At 48.3% G+C, this 26,036-nt stretch overlaps 1 protein-coding gene across 9 annotated transcripts in view; it reads right to left on the reverse strand.

The window, feature by feature from the left end:
- ZNF536 (zinc finger protein 536) overlaps positions 1-26,036 on the reverse strand; it is a 440,212-nt gene that overhangs the window by 127,033 nt on the left and 287,143 nt on the right. For 8 of the 9 annotated variants that reach the window (XM_056135847.1, XM_056135842.1, XM_056135849.1 and 5 more), the window contains one exon: positions 17,479-19,050. In XM_056135847.1, coding sequence (XP_055991822.1) covers positions 17,479-19,050 — 1,572 coding nt within the window. Of the gene's footprint in view, positions 1-9,906; positions 10,791-17,478; positions 19,051-26,036 lie in introns of those variants that run through there. The other variant, XM_056135851.1, reaches the window with a different exon arrangement.

Raw genomic sequence — 26,036 nt, forward strand, 5'->3', positions numbered from 1 at the left:
GTAACCAAGACCTTGTGAGGTGGATAATGTTGCTGTCCATCCCCCACCCCCCACCCCCGCCCACCTCCCCATCCAGGCCTCCCCAGCGTTCTCTCCCCACTTTCTCCTATTAGGAACTGTTTATTCCTATTAAGTCTAAAGAAAAGGGTTTATATATGCAACAATTCCAAAACCAAAATGCTACCTACTATCTGCACAATTGCCATTTTATCTCTTTAAACTTCTCCGGCTTGACGTTTTTAAAAGGGCAAAAGCAGCAACCCCTTCTATAATACCTAATTTGTACATCTGCGGTTTCCTCTGACTGGCACAGGCTCCATATGTTTTTAATTATCATAATAGCCCTAAAGAACCTGTTCGGTGGGAAACACATATGATCCTTTTATTACTGGTTTGTAATTTAAACAGTTTTAACAGAAAAGGTCTGGCTATAGGGGAGTGACAGGCTCAAAGGCCCGAGATGCAGTCGGCGACCTCTGCAAACTCAAGTTCAGATCCCACCCACCGAGGCGGAACCTCTTCCCCTGTTTGACAGAGGTAATTGGTCACATGTGAGGCGGCTCTGTGGGACCTTAAAAGACTTGATCTGTGATCTCCTGTGACGCTGGGTTTCGGGCAGAGCCTGACACAGTGAGAATAAGGTTGATAAATATTATCCCAGTCTGACCTCTGCTGCTTTCACAGCTGGGGCTGGGCTGGGGCAGTTCGAGGGGGAGGGCCACCCACTCTCCCCTCGCCCCCACCTGGACCCCAGGGAACAAGCACAAGGTGAGGAGGGGTCAGGCTTCCTCCAGACCCTCTCAAGTCCACAGGGAGGAGGCGGCCGCTGTTGCCCTGAGGCCGGGAATTAACTGATTTGAAATTTGTGCTGAGGAGTGATGCCCAGCCTGGGAGATGGTGATCTGGGGTGATGCCACATGAACTGCTTCATTTATGGAGAGGTGAGTACTGGGTGGGGGCCCAGGAAGAAATCTGGCTGGGTCGCCCGAGGCACACGTGCGCCCCCCAGCGCCCTGAGCTGCAAGCGGAGGACCCGGATTCTGTCTGGGGCTGGAATCTCAGCTGGGAATCGCCTCTTGCCCTCTTCTTGGACCGAGAGCTCCAAGGTGGCACCAATAGGACATTTGTCTGTATTCATTGATTGATTTCTGATGAATCTCAAACAAGGATGAGAGGCATTTGGGAAACATCGCCAGGGGAGACAGAAAAGGCCTCATCGCCTGCCTTGGAGCTCACTCACCTCCTTGCTGATTCATCGCCGGGGTGCCTCCATTTCTGCGTATGTAAAATGGGAAGAAGAATAATGACATCTGCCTCGTGGGAATGTTATGAGGATTAAACGAAAGAATGTCATTTGCATGATCATCGATATGGCACTTAGAACGGGAGTTGGTCCCAGTGTTTATTGTCTAAAAATACACTTGGCAGATGCGGGGATGGCTCAGAGGACCAGCCCCTGCAGGGAGCGCTCAGGGGGTCAGTCCTGGGGCTGGAGGAGATGAGGGGGAGCAGTCATCTTCCTTAAGCACCAATGCCAACACACTGGGCTCTGCGTGGCACAAAACCTCTGGATTAGAACTGGTTTCTGGATAAGTTCTCAGAGGTCTCTGGGGAGTGGTCAGGTCCGGGACCCCACGCTGTCTAAGACTTCCCCTGACCAGTGCATATGACAGGCCCAGTCCTGCTTCATTGTCCAGAAAAGATCTTTTCCGCTTCTCCCATTGGTTAGATTTAACATCCAAATGTGACTGTTTTCTATATTTGTACTTTTCTATTCAAGTTTGATTTTGGAAACACAACCTATTATAAACGTGGTCAATACCAAGAATACCAATGACTTCATCCAGTGAGCATGGCTGTTTGCCAGGCTCTGGGTTCGGCAGAGATGAGTACATCTCAGGAAATTCCTCTCCTCCTGCTGCAGGACAGCTGTCCTCTGCCCTGAGCACAGGGTCCAGAGAACCTCTCAAGGGATCGGGACAACCTGTAGAGCGGACAGGGTTTTCCATGGGGTAAAAAGAAGTTACCTTGCTAGGAAGATTGCCTAGAACCTTTGGGCTATTTCCTTTTCCATAAAATGGGAGGTGATGGCCAGGACTCGGGGGTGCAGCAAGTACTGTGAGTCAGAAGGACCAGCTGGCTTCTGGGGCTTCCCCTCAGGATGAAGGGAAACCAGGGCACCCCACCAGAGCTAGGTGGGATGAGAAATCTAGAAAGGGAAGCGCTTCCCACCCCACCCATCCAATTGGAACTGCTGTTTCCCTGGGCAAGGAGGTGCAGAGATGGTCATTTGGCCAACCCCACTCTGGGTGGAGGACAGAGGGATCCACTAGTCCAGGCCTAACCCCCCAAAGTGCCCTCAGAAGACCAAAAGGAAGTTCACTTATATATATCAAGGTGGGGGCCATTCTTTCCTTTGGCAAGAAGAGGCCCAGATGGCCACCCTCATTTGAGATGTCAGTGGTGACCTCTTGACTCAACCACCAGCAAGTGCATTTTAATCAGAGCGCGTCCTTCCTGCCCACTAGACAAGGCAATTGCAGCGGCCCGCCCCTTGAGGAAGCGAGACCTTCTTAATCACAGGCTGCTCCCCAGGGCCAGAAGAGGACAGAGACCCTGCCTGCCCCCCTGTAGCCCACCCGGCCCAGCCTGTGCGGTACCCAAACTAGGATGGAGGCGCCTCCAAATTTCCAGGCCCAGGAATAATAACTCACATTACTTGGATCCCATCTGCACCCAGTGAAGGCAGAGCAGGGAAAAGAGCATAAAACACAAAGTTCCCACAGACAACATCTGTCTTAGTGCAAACAATGGACCATTATCTTGTAAATAATTCTGATTAAGCTGCAGCATTTCCTCCTGAAACTGGTGGAAGGGAGCAGGGGGAGGAGGCAGCTTCTGGAACGCCAGGCCTGTGGGACCAGGTGCCACATCAGGCATCTCCCAACCCCACATTTCCCTCAACCTTCTCACAAGAGCCTTTGCGCACCCCGCACCCACTGCAGTGGCCCCTAGATCAGACCAGGCCATGCTGCAAATGGGGGCAACCTCTGGAAGGTTCTACTCAGTCCTGTTCTCTCATTGCTGCTGATTTCTTTTATTTAAAAAAAAATGTATTGAGGGGGCTGGAGCAATAGCAAAGCAGGTAGAGCGTTTGCCTTGCACACAGCCAACTCAGGTTCGATTCCCAGCATCCCATATGGTCCCCTGAGCACCGCCAGGAGTAATTCTTGAATGCAGAGACAGGAGTAATCCCTGTGTAAGCACCAGGTGTGACCCAAAAAATAAAAAATAAAAAAAAGTATTGAGTCACCATGAATTACCAAGTTATAAAAGTTATTCATGACTGAGTTGAAGGAGTACAATGATCAAGCATCCATCCCTTCCCCAGTGTCCCCCTCCCTCCACCAATGTCCCTAGTTTCCCTCCTGCCCCTGCCTGCCTCCGTGGCTTTGCCCTTTCTCATTTTCCCTCCACCTCTACACGGAGCTTTGCAATACTCTTCCTGGAAGCTGCAGATTTCCTTCTCTTCCCTCGCCTTGCTCCCTTTCCTTCACTCTTCCCTCGCCCTCACCCTCCTTCCATCTTTTGTCTCTGTCAATCTTACCTTTTCTTCACTTCTCTTGGCCCCTCTCCGGCTTTCTTCCAAGCCTCTCTCTCCTCCCGTGAGCCCACCTACCATCTCTGCTTCTCCTTCTCCGCCTCTCAGGCTCCTTGTCTCTGCCTTCCTCACGCTCTGCCCTACTTTGCTCTCATTCCCTGTGGCTTGCTTTTTCTCCTTCCTTTGCCACCCCGCCCAGGATCTGTGGGCTTTCCTGTCCCTCCAGACTGCCCTGGAGATACCTGAATAAGACAAAATGATGTTCAGTCTGGGGATTCCAAGGCCTGCAGGTCCCCCTGGGAGTGGGGGGAGGGGCAGTCCTGCCATGAGATTGTCAGCTGGGAACACTTTGGCCTACCAGATGGAGAATATTCATGCCCAACCCAGAATCAAAGACCTGCCCCTCTTCTGTGTCCCAGAACACAGAGGTCAGCCTGCCTTATCTAATCTTGCCACATCCCTGCCCCCCCCCACCTCCTGCCATATTAAAAAGAGAGTGGGGGAGGGGGGAGCAGTGATAGTGCAGTGGGTAGGGTGCTCACCTTGCATGCTGCAGATCCAGGTTCAGGTTCTATCCCCCAGCACCACATATGGTCCCCTGAGCCCTGCCAGGGGTGATCCCTGAGTACAGAGCCAGGAGTGAGCCCCAAGCACCACTAGGTGTGGTCACCAAAGAAACAAACAAACAAACAAAAGGAGCTGGGATTTTACAGCTCCATCTCACCTCATGGACAGGGAAAGTCAGGTGTCAAACCTGTGGTGTGAAAGGCAATCATTTGCTTTGCAAGAGATTTTACCCCCCATAGTCTTTAGGAAAATGCCCTGTGACTTAAATTGTGACCTCAGGATGCTGCACAAGTCCTATCTTCACAGAAGACAGAAGCCGCTGGACTAGGAATCCAGGTCCTGCTCACTGTCCACTGAATAAAATGTTTTTTTTTTAAATCTTCTCATGGTAATTCCTTTGTAGCATCAGAAAGTGGGGGAAAATAGCTCAAACATGGTGTCTTTTGCACTTGGTTCTCACCTGACTCCCCTAGGATGGGACAAATCCTCCTGGCAGAGGCTTTCAGAACAAGGAGGGGCAAGCAAGGACAAGTGGTGTGGGGTGGGGAGCCCTGTGCTTTGCAGTGCCCCCACCCAAGTCCTTGGCAGGGTGTCAGGACTGCTGAGTTCACAGAGAAGCTCTGCCTGGGGCCAGTGTGGCATGGAAAAGTAACCATATTTTTCTCCAATTTTTTTTTCTCCAAAAAATCTCCAACTTACTCACCCCTGTTCATTTCCTCTCTTAGGATTCAGGAGATGCACAAGCATGTCTTTTGATGAATGGACAAATCTGAGACCATCAAGTTATTTTCACTTGGAAAGCAAAAGGCCACGGGCTTGAGGGACATGTGCTTGGGAAGAGCAAGAGCACATAGTGTTCCTGAGCAGGGACACTGGGCAGCCAGTAGTGACCGGGATTGCCCAAGAAACCTGAGTGGAAAGATGGCTCAGAAGGGGGTGCTGCTGGGTCCCAGGATGGAGTGAGGAGGCCCCCTCCTCTCTGTGCCCATTTCCCCTGTCTAGACGTGGTGGGTGAGAAAGCTGTTTGGGGACCGTCACACACCTCCACGAAAGGCAGACTGACTTGGTTATCCCATTAGTATCTGGAGAGTCCTTGAGGCATCCTTAAGTGAAAACTACAAATGCTCAAGTTCACTTGTGAACACAGTAGTTTGGAAAGTGAAAAGAATAGTCCATCAGGGCCCTTGGCACTTCCAGGGACCCCCCAAATCCTGTTTTATCACTCTTCTCTATTCTTTATTATTGGGGAAGCCTCCAAAGCAATGCTCAGCACACCCAGAGTCCACTCCTGGAGACAACTGGTCAGCCAGGCTGGACACTTCAATGCTAGAGCATGATAATGCAATGATGCAGTGGGGGCCCAGAAACGCTGGGTCTACCAGGACCACCTTCATGGTACTTAAGGGGCACCAAGGCTGTGCCAGCAGAGCTCGGAATCAACTCCCTTTTGAAAATAAAATGTTTGAGCTGACTTCCAGAATTAGCAAAAGATTCTCAATGTTCTACTTGAGAATGAACAAAAACGTCCTCACCTAAGGCAAGTATTCCCAAGCGTTGGGCCCCATGACAAACCCATCTCGCCCAGCTGGAAGCCCCATGTGTTGGTGTGTTTGTGGGGGCACTGCTGGATTCTTGTGCCCTGGGCCTGGGTAAATGATGCTGTGATGGCTCTAGCTAGAATCGACTGAGTCTTAAAAGGCCAGCTGAACAGTCTGCACTAGAAAGGATCCTGAAAGCAGGCAGAACCTTGGAGAGTGGATGAGGGCCCCTTTCCCCCACCCCAGCCTGCTCTCACCTTCTACTACTGGACAGACAGCTCCTAAAACAGAGTAGGAGTTGTCCAAGCCCCTGGATACAACTGCAGGCAGATTCTCGATCCCCTAAATCTGGCTGGGATCAGCCCACCCACCCAGCCTGCAGGAAGCCTGTGCCTCAGCTGGGAGACACTGTACATCTCAGCCTTGACCATCAATTCTCTCTTCACTTAAGAACCTGGAATAGGCATCTGTCCTTGACCTAGGTTCCGGCAGGTGTGCAGCCTTCAGACCTTATGCCAAGGGTATAAATATATTCACACTGGGTACAATTGGTGCTCACCCCTTCCCTTTTCGTTTCTGGGCATGCCCTAAGCCGAGTGATTCTCTGCGTGGCCACTGGCTATTAAGGGAGGTAGTTTGAGCCTCAGCTTCTGCAGCAGGCAGAGGGGGTAATTCTGGAATGATCTCTACGATGTCTGTTAGAGGAGTTGAACCCAGCAAAGACAACTCCCTTGAATCCACCTCTTCATTTCCTCCGTCATCTTGTTCCCTCCACCCTCCATTCCCTCCTGCTTCCTGGGATTAACCCCACCCCACAAAGCACTCTCACCCAAGTCATTTCATCAGGGACTGCTTTGACCTCCTCCCTCAGGGAAGCCCCGACTAGGTCAGCAAGGGGCACTCAGGAGATAGCAATGAGTCTTGCCTTGACAGGTAAAAGTTCAACTTAACGTGAGCCTAATCGTGGGCAGAGGCCACTCTGTATCCAGGAAGAATGTCCCCAGGCATGGGGCATTGCTCTGCCCTAGCTCTCCCCCTAGCACATACAAAACCTTGAGTGGAAAGAGAAAAGCGACCTGTCCATCATGAAAAAGAGCAATAATTTGGTAAATTAATTGCAAATTTGCTCTCCCTGCTTGGTTGCCTTTCTCCTTTTATGTGGATAATTGAGAGCATATTATATTAATTTGACAACAACTGAAGTTCAGAAAGAAAACTCAACCTTGGGAGCTGTGGGTTACCATTAGATGGGTGTGTCTGGACGACGCCACAAAGAGCATGAGAGACACACTCCTCACGCGGCCGGCCCAGGTCCAGGCACACAAATGGCTATTTTTGTTCATGGAATAGCTGTGCACAGTTCCTCCACTCCAACCTGAACATGCACACTGTTTGCTCCAGAGACACAAGTCACTCAAGCGGGGGCACCACTGCCCACGGGTCGGTACACATTCAGGAAAGTCATTTCCTCGATGGGAGGTTTCTTTAAGAGAAAAGTGGCTATCCAGGAGCCATCATCATCATCATCATCATCATCATCATCATCATCATCATCATCATCATCTCCCAAAGTCTAGGTAATTCCCCCTCCACCACCACCACCCACCAGAAAATGTAGCACTGTAACACTGTCCTCCTGTTGTTCATCTATTTGCTCGAGCAGTAATGTCTCCGTTGTGAGACTTGTTGTTACTGTTTTTGGCATATCAAATACGCCATGGGGAGATTGCCAGGCTCTGCTGTGCGGGCAGGATACTCTCGGTAGCTTGCTGGGCTCTCTGAGAGGGACAGAGGAATCAAACCTGGGTCAGCCACGTGCAAGGCAAACGCCCTACCCACTGTGCTATGGCAAAAGTCATCGAAGCTATTACACATCATGCCTCGATGGGTTCAAAGACACAGTCACACGGGAAGCCACAGTCCCCTCCTGCCACTCACACTAAGAGTCTGTCACACCCAGCCTGGACCCTTTCTCGGGAAGAGTCTAGGCTGGAAGGCCCAGGGTAGATAGATCCAATAGGTGAGGTGTATGGTTGCCCCAGGAGGGATCTTGTAATCCTAGGAGAGGGTGGTGGAAGGATGAGGGCAGCCAGAATCCTCAGCAGGGAGCTGGGGAATGAATGAAACCAACTTATTTCAGAGGCCTGACTGCATCAGCTTCCTGGCAGCCCCCGCCAGGATTCGCCCAAGCAGAAGGGAGGAAGGAGGAGGAGGAGGCTGGAACTCCAGAAGAGGAGAATAAGAATCCACAAAGGTATCCTAGAAGCCTGAGCGCCTGCTCTGGGGAGCGACTCAGGAAATACCCACTGTTTCAGAAGCGGAAACGAGAGCACCCCCTTTGCAGATTGGGCCCTGGTGAAGGAAGAGAAAAGACAAGCGAACTCCTGGGTCTGTGACTCTGGGGAACCTTCCCACTGTCATCTCCTGGAGCCGGGACGAGCTGCTCCCTGCAGCGACACTTCCTTCCCTGCTGCCAAAGCTCCCGAGACCCAGTCATTCACTCTCCCCTGGACCCCAGAGTCCTTCTCCTGCCACACTGGCAAGGCTGGTGCAGATCTGTCAGCCAGGGTTCTTGGAGAGTGCAGGGTGAGCAATGACGAGCAATCCGTGGCCAAGTGTCCCCCAGAGCAGGGCACACAAGCCCCAGCAATCTTCAGCCAAGCCCCAGCCTCCAGGCAGAGAGGCAGGGGTGCAGAGAGGGGGCCGTCCCCACAGAGAGAATGAACAGAAGGGAACCCCACCTGGGGGAACTGGAAACATTGTTTCTTAATGCGGAAATGGCTGTGAGCCTGGCTGGGAAGGTGCAGCGTGATGTGAAAGGATAGATACGATGACTGTGCAAGGGATACAGCAGGACTTGGGGGTGTTGGGAGGAAGGGACGCAGAAAAGGACAAAGTTCAATCTCTTCCCCTGATCTTGTGCACCCTGGAATAAGGCTGAACCCAATTAGTACCATCTAGGCTCAATCTGAACCCTGGTGCTGCGGGAGCTGGCTGCTCCCCCCGGGGGGCCACGAGCTCCGGGATCCAACACTTTAGCCCCTGGCAGCCACAGTGAGGTTCTCAGCCGCACATGAGCTGGCTGTATCAAAAGCAGTTGTAGGCAGAGAAAGCCAGCAACTTCTTCCTTCACACTCTGCATTTCTCATTCAGGGCCTCATCCCAAATTTCCAGACTTGGAATTCCAATCTCACCTCGCCCCTCCCTAAAGCACCCCCTCCCCCACCACACATCACCACCACCACACACACACACACACACACACACACACACACACACACACACACACGAGACTACCCGACTCAGCCCTGTGCCTTGGGGATTGGGATCGTGTGAACAGTTTTCATGAGAAATGCTGTATGTTGCAAGCAGCCTGGTCCTGTGTCCCGATGTGGAGCCAGGTAAACCAACTGGCACTGCTGGGCTTTCTGCCTCTTGTCTCTCACAGGCTACTCTGTGCAGGTGTGGAGGGTGGGCTGGGCACTGGGAGAAGGTCCTGCATTTCCCCCTCAAAACCGATTAGGTAAGTCACAAGAGTGTGCATGGAATACAGAAGCTGACAAGTCAGACCCAAGCTTAGAAACCCCGCGTAAAGGGCAGAACCCTAAAGTCCAGTTCATGGAGGCAGGGGGTGAGTGGGAGGGAAAGAGAACCAAACAAAATGACTAGGCAGCAAAAGCAAAAAAGCAAAACCCTCCCTTCCTGTATGACCCCCGACCCCCTTGCATGATCAAGCTAGTGGACAGGTTGCGGAAAAACTAGTACAGGTCCAACTCCAAACATTCAGCGGGCAAAAGTAGCTCAAAATGCCAAGAGTTCTGCATATCTGTCCATTGAAAACAAATCTTGTCAGGATGGAGGGAAAATGTTAGGGCTTGCTGAGAAAAACTGGAGTGTGCACCCCAACCCTCCCCCGTGGGCTACTCTGTACCCCAATTCTCCATGCCTAAGGGATGAGAACTGTGGGTTCTAGGCACTTGTGTCTCTCCCCACCCACCCGGTCGCCACCCCCAACAAGGAAGGTCTCTTCCCTTTGCATGTTTGTGAAGGTTCCTTGCAGGGCCTCCAGAGAGAGGGCCAGGGGCAGCAGACTGTCCCTGGAGGTACTCTAGAAGCTTCCAGCAGATAGAAGGATGTCATGGGGTGAGGGATGTTGTGGATTGAATTAACATAATGACTCCAAACTGCACTAATGTTTCACAGCTTTTTTTTTATTAGCAATACCAAGATAAGTTATTGAAGCATTTTTTAGTATTGTTTTACATTCCATTCATAAATGACCTAACTTGTAACTCAGCATACAGCACACTTAAAGATATAGTTTGACACGTATTCAGAAAGCTACAATTATTATAACTTACATGCCTTCATTACCAGGAACACCTTAATATATCGTCTAATTACTTCAACAATACTCTATTCCAAAGCACACGAAACCCAGTACAAGTTTACACATTTGCTTCAATCACCGTTTCAAAGTTGTGGGTGTCAAGGTGCTGCTCACTGGGATCTTACTGTCATCTGTTCCTGGTTAATATGACAACCTGACACAATATTCAACTAGCAATAGTACTGCTTAAATACTATGGAGAAAGAATTACTGCACTTTTCTGTGTTCTTCTAAAGTGTTACAAAATACAGGACAATCAGACACAAGCAGTAATGCCAAGGAGACCAGCGCAGGGCCCACCTCTAGAAGCTGTGGTGAGCTGGTGTAGCAGGCCCCATCAGCGTCTCACAGAGAAGGGACCTCCAATCCACCAGCATCTGTCACTCAGGATTCATGACTTGGAGGGAATTTTCTCTCCCGTTCAAGTTACTAAACCCTTGCAATCCATGACTAATGGTGGAACATATGGGGCAATATTTTTAGCCTTCCTGATTCTTTGCTATATATACTGTAGGTTGGTGTGCCGTGTGTATACACATACCTATGCCAATAGTAATTATTTATTCAACACACATATGTGTATACATTCTTCTCTTGACTTTACACGATTAACAAGCTGCAGATAGCCACCGAGGAGCACGAACAGACAAGGGCAAGTCCAGCTAGACCGACTAGAACAGGGGGTGTCACTTACCTGCAAGAAAACGTGCAGATTCATTAAACAATCCAGAAATCATTTAGGCTAGAGGCATTTGAAAGCAAGGGCAGGGCCACATTCCCTAATTATTTAATGAAACTGTGACAATAAAGCAATATTTATAAAATTTGGTCCCTCTGTCTCTGGCTAAAGCAAGAATAGGCTCCATGATTAGAGCAGGTTGGCAATTAGACATAGAGGTGCAGTTGATCAGCGCTAAGTAATAGGAGATAATTACTACTTATTTGAAACCTGGGCTTTTCAGACAACATCTGAAAATTAAGAAAGAACCTGATTCCTTCCACGGCTAAGATGTGGCCTGTCTCTAGACAGCTGTCGTTTCTAACCATCACTTTGGCTCAGCAGCCCAAGAAGGTAGATGCTGAAACTATAGCACAGGGTCCCTGAAACTTATTGCACCGGGCCCCTGCACAAGGCTCATGTCAGTCATGTGGGTTGCACCTTCTGTTTCTTCCAGCATAGTTGGGCCGTGAAGCATCCGTATTTATCCATGGATGTCGATGTGTGCTCTGACATCACTATCCCTTCTCCATCTTTTTATGCTCCCTCCCAATCCTATTACTGAGGGAAGGTGTATGTATGTGTGTGTGTGTATGTGTGTGTGTGTACATGTGTGTGTGCGTGTGTGTGTGTGTGTTTAAGTAACCAATGGGTGCTTGCTCTCCCTTCTGCACCCGAAGCTTAGTTCTGGGCAGAAGGCAGCATGCAATCCAGAGAGAATATGAATATGGCAACCAAAATGAAAGCTACCACCAGACTTTTCTCCAGCTTCGGAGGCACTGTTGATTCAGACAGTAGCTTTTGGTGCCAAAAATATGCAGCAAAAGGAAAGGAACATAAACAAGGCTAAATGTCACCAGTGTTTGCCGACTTACAGACACCATCCATTTGTTTGTTCTGAAATGACGAGTGGACCATTTGGCAAATACAATGGTATTCACACAACAGTTCTGTCATCCTGCAGTGCAAACGACATCACGTCAGTGGCATTCCCATTTCATTTAAAGGGGGAAGGGAAAGAGAAGAATGCCAGAGGAGTTGAGAAGGGGCTCCCGTCCAAAGACACTGCCTCTTTGTCAGCACAGATCACACCTGACTTTGGATGAGGACAGCAGGAGCCTGCCAGGGGTGCCGAATTTTGCTGGGCAGAGGGGTAGCGCCAATGCTTTGTCCAACCAGAGTCCCAGGGAAAGGCTCTGCAGCTGGTTGTGAGGTGGCCAGGAGGGAAGAGCAGCACACAAGGGTTGTGATTTATGTCATTCAATTATTACTTAAGTTTAAGTGTCAATTTTACTTAAAGGTTTGTCCTGGGATTCAGAACAAGCCAAATGGTCCTCCCGACATGGGATACTCTCACCAGAAGCAGCGGTGACAGAAGCAAAAACTAATCTGTGAAGGACAAAACAGGCAAAGGAAGCAAGAGCAAAGTTGTGCTTTATAAGTTGTGTCTGCAAGCTCATGCTCGTGAGGATCAGTTCACAGAGAAGAGGAGAAGAGGGGGTGCTTACTCTGGGCTTTAATAAAGCCTGGAAGCTCCAGCGACAAGGCCCTGCTCTAGAGCTCCCCTGAGTATCCCTGTCTCGTTGCCCGCCCTCACCTCGGCTGGCTGAACCTGGGATCCCATGCATTGGGCAAATTTGTATTTTGTGGTTCCTGATTGAACCTCCCTTGTCATAATGTAACCTCTTATCTTTATACAAATTAGATAACCCAGAAGCCCTCCCAGTGTTAATCATCCCCTACCCACCATAGGTCATACACCCAGGCAGCTGAGGCCTGGTCTAAGCATCACTTAAATCCTGTGTCCTGGCTGGCCCTCTGGAACTCTCTGGCCACAGACTGAAGCAATGGTCTAAGACCAAGGAGGCAGAATTTATTTCCTACTCCAAAGCACTTTCCTTCAGTCAGGAATGGAACTAAGTAGGAACTGAGTCACTGGGCTGACCATCCTCATGGGAAGTCCTCACGAAGAGCCCAAACCACCATCCAAACTCAAGCTCTCACTGACCAAGGCCAAGGGACAATCACCATCATGAGAGGAAGAAATACGGGTCTCTAACTTGGATGCAAAGGAAGTTCTGTCCTTGCTGGTTGCTAATGAAACCCCTGCCATCTAAAGACATCTGGGTATTGCTGGGTATCCTGGCAGCACAGTCACATGACTTCGCCTTGGGATCACAGACACTCAGCTGAACCATTTACCCACTGTCTCGTGGCCCTCATACTGCCCATCAATGATGAAACTCAGCTCAGGGTCCCTAGAGAGGGCTGTATCTCTTACTCTGATAAGCAATGGGACGGCCTTGCAGAAATGGTGCCCAGGCCATGAGCTCACTACTGTTCCTGCGAGTCAAGTTCTACATGAACAAGGCTATACCTGTTTGCCACTAATTGCAAAAGGTTGCTTTAGGGAGACCTGGCTGAATAAGTGTCGGTACAGGTAGAATGATCTCCAAGATGAGCAATTAACTATCAGGCCCTTGAAGAAAATCCTTGGCAGCCATGGCCTGGGATAGTGCTCTTGGGGAAACATTTTCAGACCTCCTATACTGAGAAACCAGCCAGGTTAGTGAGAACAGAAGTCACATTTTAAGAGTCTGCCTCGTTTCACCATACATCCTAGAACATGTGAGGTGAAGTGCTTCAATGAACCCCTTTTTTTAAAAAAAGAGATCCCCAATTCTCTCACTGTTGTGGAAGCCCAGAACCCTCAGTCTCAGGCATCGTGTGGGTCAGGAAAGGCAGTTTCCCAGTCAGTTGGGGGTGACACGTGGGGACTGCTGGGGCTTTTGCTATAAAAGACCCTGCTTCTCACTTGCCTCCTCCAAGGCCAGTGGATTCTCGGGGAGCCTGTGGTGATGGATGTACTGAGAGGCTCTCCATGATTGGCTAGCTCCTAAGAGATGGAAACTGCTCTTGTGTGTGTGTGTGTGTGTGTGTGTGTGTGTGTGTGTGTGTGTGTGTGGAGAGGGGGGGAACATGTTCCCCTCACTGCTCTTCCCTTTCTCTACTCTCATTCTTACCCCACCCATCCTATACATGGGCCCACCCAAGGTCCCCCTGAAAGTTTCTTATAAGAATCAGCACAGAGTGGCCCTGCCAGCTGCCTCCACAGGGATGAGGGTGGTATGGTTGCTCTCAAAATCCACCAATTTGGGGGTGCACCAGCTTTGGGTTCACATGGTCACACTGAAACCCAGACTTTGCTGGTCTCAGGTCTTAAGTAAGATTGATCCTATGGTTTTCCCAAGCTTCTGTGCCTCAGAAACACGGCCTCATCCTCCCTTGCCTTCTCATGAAATAGTCATGATGGGCTGTGTCCTATTATGAGGACAAACCCCTTCCTACCAAACTCCAAGCACATCCAGTTCCCTAGTGGCAGGGGGTTCCAGGGTCTGCAAGAAAATGGAGTGGTCTGGCCAGGTCTGAACTCTGGAAGTCACCTCAAGAAATGGAAGTTCTGAATGGAGGTGGTTTCATAATGACTTCCAGCCCAGGATGCAATCTGATCCAGCCCAAAGCAGGAAGGTCTGTCCTCCAGCTTAAGCCACGAGAGAGCTAGATCCTCCTCAGGACCATCTGGAATGTGTTCCCAACTGGCTTCCTAGGGGAGACCTTGTGAACCTCAAGTTCCACATAGACATCTACCCTCCTCCATCTCTCCTACCCTCTGCCCTGTGGTTAGAATTGTACTGACTGTGAAAGGGCACAATGGTCAGGGATGACCCAGGAAACCTATGAGCCCATTTTCCGAGGCAGGAAAGCAGCGGGCAGTGTCAGGAAGCAGCTAGAAGCAGCTAGAAGCAGTGTGTGCTGCTTCCGAGTCACTCACAGACCTGGGGGCAGAAGCTACCATCTCCAACTCATATGTCAAGAACTGCTGAGCTTGTGGGGAGCCACAGAATTTGAACAGGTTTTTACAGACGCGTCTTCAAACACTTTTACCTCCATGAGAATAGAAGCAGATGGACATTAGTTCCTCCAATAAGCCTGTTTCTAGGAGCATTGAAGTAGGGATTTGGTTTTATGAACCAGACAAAATCAGACCCCATACTCTGCTGAGATGATAAATATTGGAATAATTCTTTGGGTTGGCAAAGTCTAACTTCTTGAAGAAACTAAATATCAAGCTGGTGGACCAGCTTGGAAGTACCTATTTGGGGGCAGGCAAGATGGGTTAAACTTGAAAAATATTTGAGTTCTGTGAAGCCAATGGGAGCTCAAAATGTTTAGCCATCATCTGTGTTGCTTGCAGAGCTAGGAGGTATCTATTAGACCCTTGGAGAAAAATGTCCATTGTGTAACCCAAAGGATTTAAGTTTTCATCCCTGATACCCATTTCTAGAAAGAGCATCTTGAATACTGGGACATAGCAACCAGTAAGATAATTAAAAGAGGATTTCAATTATGGTGGGTCAAATATGAAGGTGTAAGAACTGGCCAGGGGTGTCTGAGAGGAAAGCCCCTCAGAAGCAGGAGAACAGTGCCTCCTCCTTCTAAACCCAAGCAAACTCTTCCTTCTCAGATTCCAACCTAAAGTGAAAGAAGGCAGAAGGGAGGTCTCCTGAAATGTGCACCTTGTGTTCTCTGAAAACAGCACCTTAAGGCTGGAAATTGTCTTTGCATCTTATGATGAGTTCATAGTGGTACTTAGTGGGATCTGGAACCCCAATCGGGGAAACCATCAGGATTCAACTTGTGGCCCGGTCAGCTCTGTGGCCTCATTGCCCAGAAGGAAAGGGGCAACAACGTACACCCCAATGCAAGATAGACTGACTATCATCTCCACTGGAAATGTCAGGGAATGTTGTACTTCACTTTGAGGGGAGAGGGAGGGAAATGCCTCAGAGCAGAGAGCTGGGAGGGAAAGGGTTCACGGGACAGAACAGGCTTCCTGCTGCTCCCTCCCTGCCACCCTGCAGGAAAGGAAACCACTGGGCAAGCTTCCTCCAAGGCAGGCAGTTTTCCCTCAGCATTGAGAGGAAGATGGGAAAATTAATAGGGGTAATATGAGCTTATTTCAATAATAATGAGTTTATGAACATGCCAGGTTTTGATCTTTTCTGATGCATGGATTCCTGGCAGGAACTATAGTCCTATGTAGGTAGTTGAAAGAACTTAAAATAGACTTAAAAAAAATACCCAAACAAACAACAGTAAGAAAGAACCCACCCCAATCACAAACTTAAAACAGCAATAAAAGAAAAAGACTTAAACATCTCTCCCCCAGAAGAAAAGGCAAAAATTGGACTGACATAAAACCCTTTTCTCCTTCATTTAAATATTGTTTTTAACAGCTTCAAAAAGTAATGAATTGTGGATAGCTAAAAATAGATGTGGGGGGTTCTGGTTAATGGGGCCTTGTGAATCATTCAGCATAGGAACTGTCAATATTTTTTTGAGCTGTCAGAAATCCATTTAGTGATTTTTGACAATTCAAAAAATATTTCTGACTGCTTGATCCAGTTCTTAGTGAATTAGGAAAGGAGAGGGGAAAAAGAAATATATCAATTTAAATTATGAAACAAGTCCAGCTTCCTGAATCCTGCTCTGTGCTGAAAGGCAAGGCAGGATTCTGAGGCTGCAAATTTCTCTTTCATCCTCCTTCCTCCCTTCCACTTTCAACAGGTGACAGAGGAGATGTAGTCTCAGGTAAAAGAGTGGCACGGGCATCTGTCCCCAGCGAGGGTGGCTGGGGCAGGGAATAACATGCCTACCCCAGCAGGCTTCTCTTCAGAGACAGGCTCCCCAAGAATATCTGGGTACCAAGGGAATGACTTGATCCTTCCTGCCCACCCCATCTGATTCAATTCTAGGCTGAAAATTTATCATTACTTTTTATGACCTGGAATTCTTTGGGGGCAACCATATTCTTTAAGGAGGCAAAGAAGTGCTAATTTGCTAACAAGATCAGGCAGGCATAAATCCAAGACGCACAGGGTCACAACACTGCTAATCAGGGACTTCACAATGTACATTTCTTGTTAGAACAATAGACAGACAGGTTAAGAGACAGACGGACAGAAGGCAACAGTAGAAGGCCAAAGTCACAGTAACTGCCATTTGGTATGTCTAACGGTGAATCACAAACACCCACAAACCATCTCCCTATTTGGAGAGAAGGCTGATTTATTTCTACACTGTGGTTAGTGTGATATGATTTTAGTATCCTCTAAGTCGAGATAAAGAAAAGCTTAAGAAGTAGATTTGGCTGATCAAAGCAATGAGGCATTGTCTTTAGGCATCTTATGCATAAGTTGGAAATACTGAAAAGTTTGCAAGTTACCATTTCTCTTTTAGTATTTGTTTTGGTTTTGGTTTTTAAAACTTTCCCCACCCCACCCCCTTCAAATTATGGATTTAAAACAGGAGCAGTTCGCACTGCAAGACAACACCCCCTTTTGCATGCCTTCCAGACAGGCATTTCAGATCGTTCTGATGCAAATTGGAACACAAAAGTATGAGTTCTAAAACGTCTTGATGATATTGACTTTCATGATTGTCTACAATGCATATACAGCATTGTTGTTGTTGGTTTTTTTTTTTTTGTCATGTTTTGAGTTTGAAATTTGATGATGGATAAGTCTACCCCATTTTGTAAAATGCACAATTCAGCACTGATGTTTTGGGAAATGAACTAAAGGAAGAGGATTCTAAAACTTACCACACAAGTCTGGCCTCTTGATACATCCAGAATTGGCTGCGCTACTTGCAAGTCCGTTAAAGGCTGCTAAGCCATCAGCGCTATAGGCCCTGAGGACCGACAGCATGTTCATTGGCTTCTCCAGTCCCGGGGGCCCCCGCTCTGGTTTGGGTAGCCCCACCGAGGGGTCCTGTGACACAAGAAGGCCCGGCCCATGCCACTGCTTCTCCGATGCCTGGGGTAAAGGTGAGACCAGTCCCTGGACGGGCTGAGGGGTGGCCGTGGGCAGCAGGCTGTCCCCACCATCACTGCTGCTGTCCTTGCTGAGGGACGACGGTGGCTTGGTCACCATCTCTGGCTCCGTCTCGATATCCTCTTCGTCGTTGTTTTCTCCCTTGGAGGAAGAGTCCATGTCCTCGGAGGAGGCGATGTCAGAGAGGTCGTCAGTAGTGTTCTTGTTTGTGGTTTCGGGGATCAGAATCGGGGTGTCATCTTCCGAGTGGGCCTTCCCATCCGGCTCCTTGTTGGGGCAGGAGCTAGAGGCCCCTGAGCCAACCATGCCTGGGTAAACGCCAAACTGCTTGTAGAAATCTGATGGGAAGTTACAAAAGGCAGGGTCCACGTGGCCGGGCCACGGGCCACTCCTCTGCTCCCCCAGAGTCTCTTTGACCTGCCCTTGGGCCATCTTCTCGGGCGCTGCGTCCAGGGGACCCATCATGTTGGAGAGCCCCATCTCTTTGTTCGATTGTGCAGATGACAGCAGAGCCAGTTTGCTGGCCTCGCGGGCCTGGTCTTTGCAATTGACAGCCGCTCCGATGGCGTTTTCTTTGCGTTTCGCTTTGCCCAGGTGATTGGCCTGCAGATGCAGGGCCATCAGCTCCATGGAGGACGTGGTGAAAGCACAAAACAAGCAGCCGTGCCACGCGATGCTGTCCTGCACCGTCACGGATGAGCCTGGCAGAGAGGCGGCATCTGGCCGCACCGACAGGTCCAGTGGCTCATACTGAGACTTCTCTGACTTCCTGGGGGCCGGCTTGGTGCCCGCTTTCTCCTCCCCACCGTCTGCCCCGTGCACTTTGGTGGAAGGAGGATCGGCCAGGGCCTTGTCCTTCATGTCCTTCTCCTTCTTCAGGGAGCTGAGGACAAAGCTGTCCATGAAAGCTTGCAAGGACCCCTGAAAATTCACGCCATTGCTCACGATGCTCTGATAAGCGCGTCCGATTTCAGAGAAGTGGCTGCTTTTGGAAGGAAGGTCAGTGCCCTTGAGAGCATCAGCGGGGGTCTCTGAAGACAGGCCAGCGGCTTGGCCTGTGTGATCTCCTGACGAGAGCCCTGATGTCCACTGCTGGGATGCAGGGCCCCCTCTGAAGTCGATCCCGGGGAGACCCTTGAAAGCCCCCCTCAGGATGTCGGGCCTGATAAACAAAGCAGCTTTGCTGGCCATCTCGTCCCGGTGGTCTGCGGTGGGGGGCTGCCCGGACAGTGGCCCTGCTCCATTCTGCCGCTCCCGGTGGTGCCGCTCGAGGTGGTACTTGAGAGAGGCTGACTGGGTGCCCGCGTAGTCACAGTGGGGACATTTGTAGGGCTTCTCACCTGCGGGATTCAGGCAGTGGGAGAAAAAAAAATAAAGTTTTCTCATTTGGGGGCTGAACAAGGCTAGAAGGATCAACATTTGTTCTTGGAAACAAAGCAGCTCAAACTAATAATTAGTTAGAGAACAACTGTTTTTTAATAGAAGAATAATTCGTACTCTTACGCTTTTTTAATGATTTTGTACCATTTGGGACTATTCAGGAATGACATACTATCTACACACAATTAGCTATCTTTTTCTTTATCTAACATGTGAAAACGGCTGTAGATTTAAAAGCTATGATTATGAAAATTAAGCATAATAATTTCAACCACAGTGATCATTAAAAGTAGAAGTTTAAAAAGACAAAGTATGTAACAAATGGGTGGTTGCAATATTTTGTGTATACAATAGCTCTAAAATTTGTTTAAATTATACACATGGAAACCATTTTTAAACCTAAAAATTTTATGGCACTGTTACGCAAGACTGAAATGAATGATTTAAGTCTTGCTCTGCAGTAAATCATGGATATAATTAGCAAATGGCATACTGCACAAGTAATTTATCATTATTTGGAGGGCACCATTCCAGACGGCTCAGATATCTGCAGACCTACTGCATTGTTTCTAAATAAAGAACTATAAATACCGATTCTATAAAATATTAATACCATTACAGTGCATTATGATTGCAGCATGTAAAGACATATAGTTAAGATAAAAAGCAGTCAATAAAACTTAAAAGAAAATGAGTAATAAAAAGGCACAAAATATATTTAGTTTCTGTATTTGAAATTAACATTATCTACTGGTCTTTGTAGTGCCTTAAATTTGTACTAATGGCAAACCTAATGCTCCGGTAGTAAAATGTGTAATTTACCTATAATAAGAGCTTTCTAGAGAATAAAAATAGCTTTAAAGAGTGTTTTAAAACATATAAGATCATTTTCATGAATTAAATATTTATTTAAATTCAACACCCAACTTCCATTGTTCTTCCCACCACAGAAAAGATACTGTAACATACAACAGAACAGAGACCTGCTCACAGGGTGAGAGAGAGGAAGCAAGGAGAAGAAACAAATGGATTCAAATATTTTCCAAGGCTTTTCTAGTAACTCGGAGTCTCTTCTAGACTTTGGAATGGACCAGCTCTCTTCCGGAAGCAACCGAACTGTAACAGTCCCCTTCACAATACACACGATTCTTACTCAGGGAAAACTCAAGAATCCCCCACCCCTTCCTCTCTTCTACTGTATAGAACAGACTGATCTAAAAAAACAAGAGCACATCCCCTAGGGAGTGATACATTCCATGGCATATTAGCATGTCGGGTCTCCTGGAGTCCCAGCCCCCAGGCACTAGGCTTTGCGCATAAGAGCCAGAGCCAGAGGCCTGGACTCTGAGCACAACAGAACCACCAGCCCAGACTGTGTCCTTGGAGAAACTGTGCCTGCCTCTTCAAGATGGTGGCGAGTGCTCCTTGCTCAGACTTCGAGGCAGCTGGGGGAATCTCCTTCGAGTCTGGACAGAGTGCACGCTGGAAAGCCACTGCTCTAAATGTGAAGGCTGTGTGGTCCCTGGTTTGATCAAAGCAATGGTTCGAGACAAGACTATCCTCTGGGAGGGAAAGAGTCATTGATGCCGGCCGGCACCAATCCCTGTTTCTTGGAGCTGATATTGTTGTTCAGGTCTCCCATCCACCACTGCTGTTTGTCCATCTCAGCAGTACCAGTGGCTCTGGAACCCATGTGGCATTACGGATAAGGCACTCTAGGGCTGGCCTGCAGGCCTGGTGCCAGCAGAGCAGCGGCAGCAGCAGGCCCTGGAAGCTGAGGGGCAGTGGGGATGCTCGTAGCAGGAAAGCCACCAGGGCACCCAGAATCCCAACCCCTGGGCAAGCGTCATGATTCTGGGGGAGAGCCCCGAGTGTGAGGGTGGGTGGAGTTGTGGTCTTGCAGGTACTGGGTGAGACTCAAGTTGTATTTCAGAAATGCACCTGGAAATGATTAAGCGCATTTGGCAAAGGGCTTGCAGAACGCATGGGCATTCATTAGCGGGAGCCACAGAAGGAGAATGTGGACTCCTGCCTGCAGGCTGAGGAGTGGGGGTAGGGGAGCTGCCTTTCTCGGTGAGATGGGCAGTGATGCACAGAGGAGGTTTCTTTCCAAGGGACACACACTTGCTAGGCACACTGAAACTGCTTCCCTTAATCTGTGCATTACGATCTGCTGAGTTTATGGCATCAGTGCACAAAGGTTCTGCCCCGGGTCTAGAGTCAAGCTCAGGTGTATAATACACATGCATTCTTGGTGATTCTGTTTTAAAAAAAATGTTAACATCACACTTTGACTCAAAAACTCAGTGCCTGGTGGAGGGATGAGTATTTGATCATTGTATAATTGAAACCCAGGCACAAAAATTTGTAAGTCCACAACTGTACTTCACTAATAAAAATTAAAAAAAAAAAAAACTCAGTGCCCACTCCCCCAAAAAAGTGGGAGAGGGAAGTTGGAGATTATACTTTGGAAAAAATTAACTATAGCTTCCTGGGGAGCCTTAAAAAATTGGATCCTTGCTCCAACCCCACTAATTCTAGTTTAATTGCACCCTGGGACAGACTGGGCTTTGAAACCCCCAAAGATGAGAGAACCAATGATCAAGAGAACCAATGCAATATGGAGAAAAATTGTGTAGAGGCTCTGTGGAAGTAACCCTTTGGGGAGATACCAAGGAAGCTTACAGCACAAGCCACCTGGACCGTTGGACCTAGGGGCTGTTTGGAGAGTCAACCAGACTCAGAGGCCCCAAGCACAATGTTCACCTGACACAGGATTCCCTCTCAAGGCCTTTGCTTCCTTGGTCCGGAATGTGGGAAGTTGGAGCACACGTATTCTATGGTCTCATCCCCACTCTACAGTGGGTGTCAAGAACATACCCAAGTCTCCAAAACGAGTCAGACATGTGTCCATACAGTCCACGCTGCACACCCAGAATCTCACTCGCACTATTTCTCACTGAACAGACCAACGGGTAAATGAACAATACCTTCTACCTGGGAATTGGAGAACCAAAGAAGACAACGCCCTTTCTTCAGAAGAGACATTCAAGTAAGAGGCACTCACACCATACACACACCACACTTAGACACCTATCTATCACACGCACCATGCACATAGCATCTACACACTTACCTCTCATATCACACACACTCATATACTTTGCTCATCACTCTCACACCACATATACCTTACTCATCACCCTCCCATAACACACAACGCAAACATCACCCTCACAGATACATATCCCTCATACTATACAACACACACACTGCCCTCACACAAGCAAGCCCCTCATCCTGTACACACATACACATCCCTCACACATGCATACCTCTCACATTACACACACACTCACACATACCACACATCACCCTACACATGCACACCCCTCATACCACACTCCCATTACACATATAACCCTCATCTGTACACATACACACACACACGCACGTGCACACACACACACACACACACACACACACACACACACACACACCCCACATATCCCTTGCTGGAGATAATCTTTTCATTTATTCCATTGTTCTTTTATAGTCCAAAATAGGCTCTGGCCTCCACTGCTCTGCTCAGGTGGGGGCAAGGCCAAAGCTGAGAATCAAGAAAGGTTGTTCTTAGCATTTATGTGCCCAAGGATTCAGGCTCTGGTGAACAGGACTGCCTGGTGCATTTTCAAAGGCCATTCTGGCTTCACATGACATCAGCTCTGGCCTTTTGTCCATGCTGCACATAGAGACTAGAGACCCTCCATCATCCATCCTTTCTGTGCTTCCTTCCATCCCCCTGCCTTCTTCTTGAAAGGCCTGGCTTAAATATTTTCTTCCTGTCACCTAAATTTCTGAATAAATGCTCCAGGGTAAGTTTAATGGATAAACCCCAAACCTTTAGATTTGTGTTTACAAAACAAAAAGGGAAAAAAGGTTTAATTTATAATTATAATTCCTAAATATTTGGGGTTTTTTTGTTTTGTTTTGGTTTTGGTGTCCAGGGGTTACTTCTGCCTCTGCACTCAGGAACTACTCCTGATAGGCTTGGGAAGCCCTAGAGGGTGTCAGGGATCAAACCCAGGTCCTTCACATGCAAGGCTACTGCCCTACCCATTGTGCTAGCTCTCTGGCCCATGCCCTAAATATTCGGAATAACCACAGTTACCCTATGCCTTGAAGCCTTTCCTGTTGGTTCCACTCCTAAGGGGTAAGGGAAACAGCCTAGAACTACACTACACTGGAACTAACTGGAACTACCCCAGTACATTATTAGCCAGTCAAGCCAACCCAGGGATGTTAGGATGATTGTCACCTGAGGTTACTGAACTCCCTGGAGAAGTTCCTGAGGTTTCCTTTCCCACAGGAAACAGCGGTTTCCCAAGCATCCCCCACCAAAGACACATTTCAGAGTGCTCAGGAGGCAAACTTCTCACACCATTGGCCAAGGGCAGCTGGGACAAACCTATCAATACATCCTGCAGACTCTAAGGGGATGGTGAGTCTGGCCAGCAGACAAATGCTAAGTTCACTGTCCTGAGTGTGGTTCCCGAACTGCATCATGGAAGCTGGTGATGGTTTTGAGCCCAAAAGTGCTGGCCTGACCCCTTCAAAGCCACAGCTCCTACCAAAGAACAAGCCAATGGGGCTCAGTCCTCTATCCTGCCTGACTCAGCCTAAGATTTGGTTGTATGACTCATAACCAGGCAACTCTGCTGCCGGGCAGCAGCACAAGCTGAGTGACTGGCCACTGAGATCATAAACTAGTACAAATCTACTGGGAAGTTTCACTCCAAGTGCTCCATGCTTCCCAGAAGTCCGAATCCTCGGGCACCTCCATGATGTTAGGGGTTCACTGGCTTTGTGTCTGCCCATGTAGGAGCCTAACACTCAGATGCCTCAGAGCCAGGAAGATCACAGGAAGATTTCCTGTGAGGAAGAGCAGGGTAGAGGCAAGTACCTTGCCTCAGTCAGAACCAACCAGCTGTGGGAAGGATGCTTTTCTATATGAAAAGCCCCACATACTTAGACTTCCACATTCTCTCCCTGGCACTTGGCTTTGGTACTGACTTCAGAAACACCTCAGAGGGGGCTGGAGAAATAGTACAGTGGGTAGGGCGTGCATGTGGCCAACCCAGGTTCAATCCCCAGCATCCCATATGGTTCCCTGAGCACCGCCAGGAGTAATTCCTGAAGGCAGAGTCAAGAGTATGCCCTGTGAGTTGCCAGGTATGGCCCCAAAAAAGCAGGAGCATCGCAGAGACTAAGACCCCCAGTACCGACTGTAGACAGGGTCTCAGTGGAAAAGGATGCCAGTACTGAGTCCTTCCCCAACCAAAGAGAGAGTGTCAGACACAAGTGGCCTGGGTGGGAAAACTACTCACAGTATTTTAAAACAATAAGACCTGGGTCAAACATTTCTAGAAAAGAGAGTTTTGCTGGAAAAGCACACACACACACACACACACACACACACACACACACACTTGCAGTTTATTTCCAATTGGCTAATAAAATGTTTGGAACCATGTTACCAGCCACCCATTAGAATAAGGTTCATATTCAAGTTCAAAATACCACTGATAACTTTTCCACACCATTGAGGCATACATTTTTAGAAGTTTGTGACTAAGTGGTTCAATTCATTATTGTAACTATTTGCATATTCCTGACTTCTCTTATTTGGAGTCTCCATGTGGCATATGAGATGCCAAATGCAGCCTCATGCATGGTACTGAGATTTTGGAGCTAATCAGAGCAAACTCCTAAGAGCACCTCTTCAAAACCAACAGGTGGATGTGTGCTGGCCCCTTCCGAAACCCCTTAATCAACCTTTTTGTCTTGTCTTGTTTGGGAGCCACACCTGGCTATGTTCATGGCTTACTACTGGCTCTGCACTCAGGGATCACCAGGCTCAGGGGGATCACAGGCGTTGACCAATGCCACTGCTGTACCCGCTGTACTACTGCTCTGGCCCTTTTTGTCAAACATATAAGAAACACTTCATGCTTCCAATAAGCTTTTTGCCTTTTCTTTTCCTTTTTTCCCCACTAAACTTCAAAAGTGTTTTCACTTTTAAGGTAACTGATTCGCCCCCCTGTATTGGAATCCTCCGTTTGATATTTATATAGTCTTTCTACATGTCTTTACTTAGTTAATACCAGGAGAGATAAATATGGTGGTGCCTTTGCAGCGAAGCTTCAGTACATTAATATAAATTGTGCACTAATTCCCCCAAAGCATATATATGTTGTAAACCTGAAGACTTTTCACACAGCTGCTTATTGCTAAACAGTGCCTTGTCCAGAAGGGGACAATCTGTGTCTCTAATTGCTGTCACTGAAGCCGAGATTCATTATGTGACTTTCCCATTAAAATGTGAGCATTAATTTGTATAATGAAATATCGCCCACTGCAGTGTTCATTAGCCATGCCCTACTGTATACGGCACATTGTTAGCTACCTAGAAACTGTAGTTAATTTCACTAATGGATATTTCCCTACTTAGTGTTTGGTAGGAAATTTATACTGTAACATTACCTCTTAAACTTTTAAGGAAATTTAAATTCAATCAATTATTTTCAACAAAAGTTTGGGATGTCATTACGGCAGAAAGAACAGGGAGGGGGGAGTACAGAGAAATCAAAGGGGTGTTTCAGTTCATCTTAGAAATAGAGAAACGACAGGATTTTTCATTCAAAACAAAAAGGAAAAAGAAATCACCTTCTTTTGGGCAAGAGGCAAGAGGATCTATACCCCTGCCCCCCATCACTACTCAGGTGTCTGTCTCCAACTGAGGAGGCAAAACACAGTGTCTGTTTAAAATGACAATGGGAGGTCAGGATGATGGCTAGGAGGTGCACATGCTTTGCATGCCAGAGGCCTGGGTTCTGTCCCTGGCATCACATGATCCTCCCCAGGATGCCAGGAGCAACCCCCCTCC

The sequence above is a fragment of the Sorex fumeus genome, unplaced genomic scaffold (genome assembly GCF_029834395.1).
Source record: "Sorex fumeus unplaced genomic scaffold, SorFum_2.1 ptg000122l, whole genome shotgun sequence".
NCBI classification, from domain to species: Eukaryota; Metazoa; Chordata; class Mammalia; order Eulipotyphla; family Soricidae; genus Sorex; species Sorex fumeus.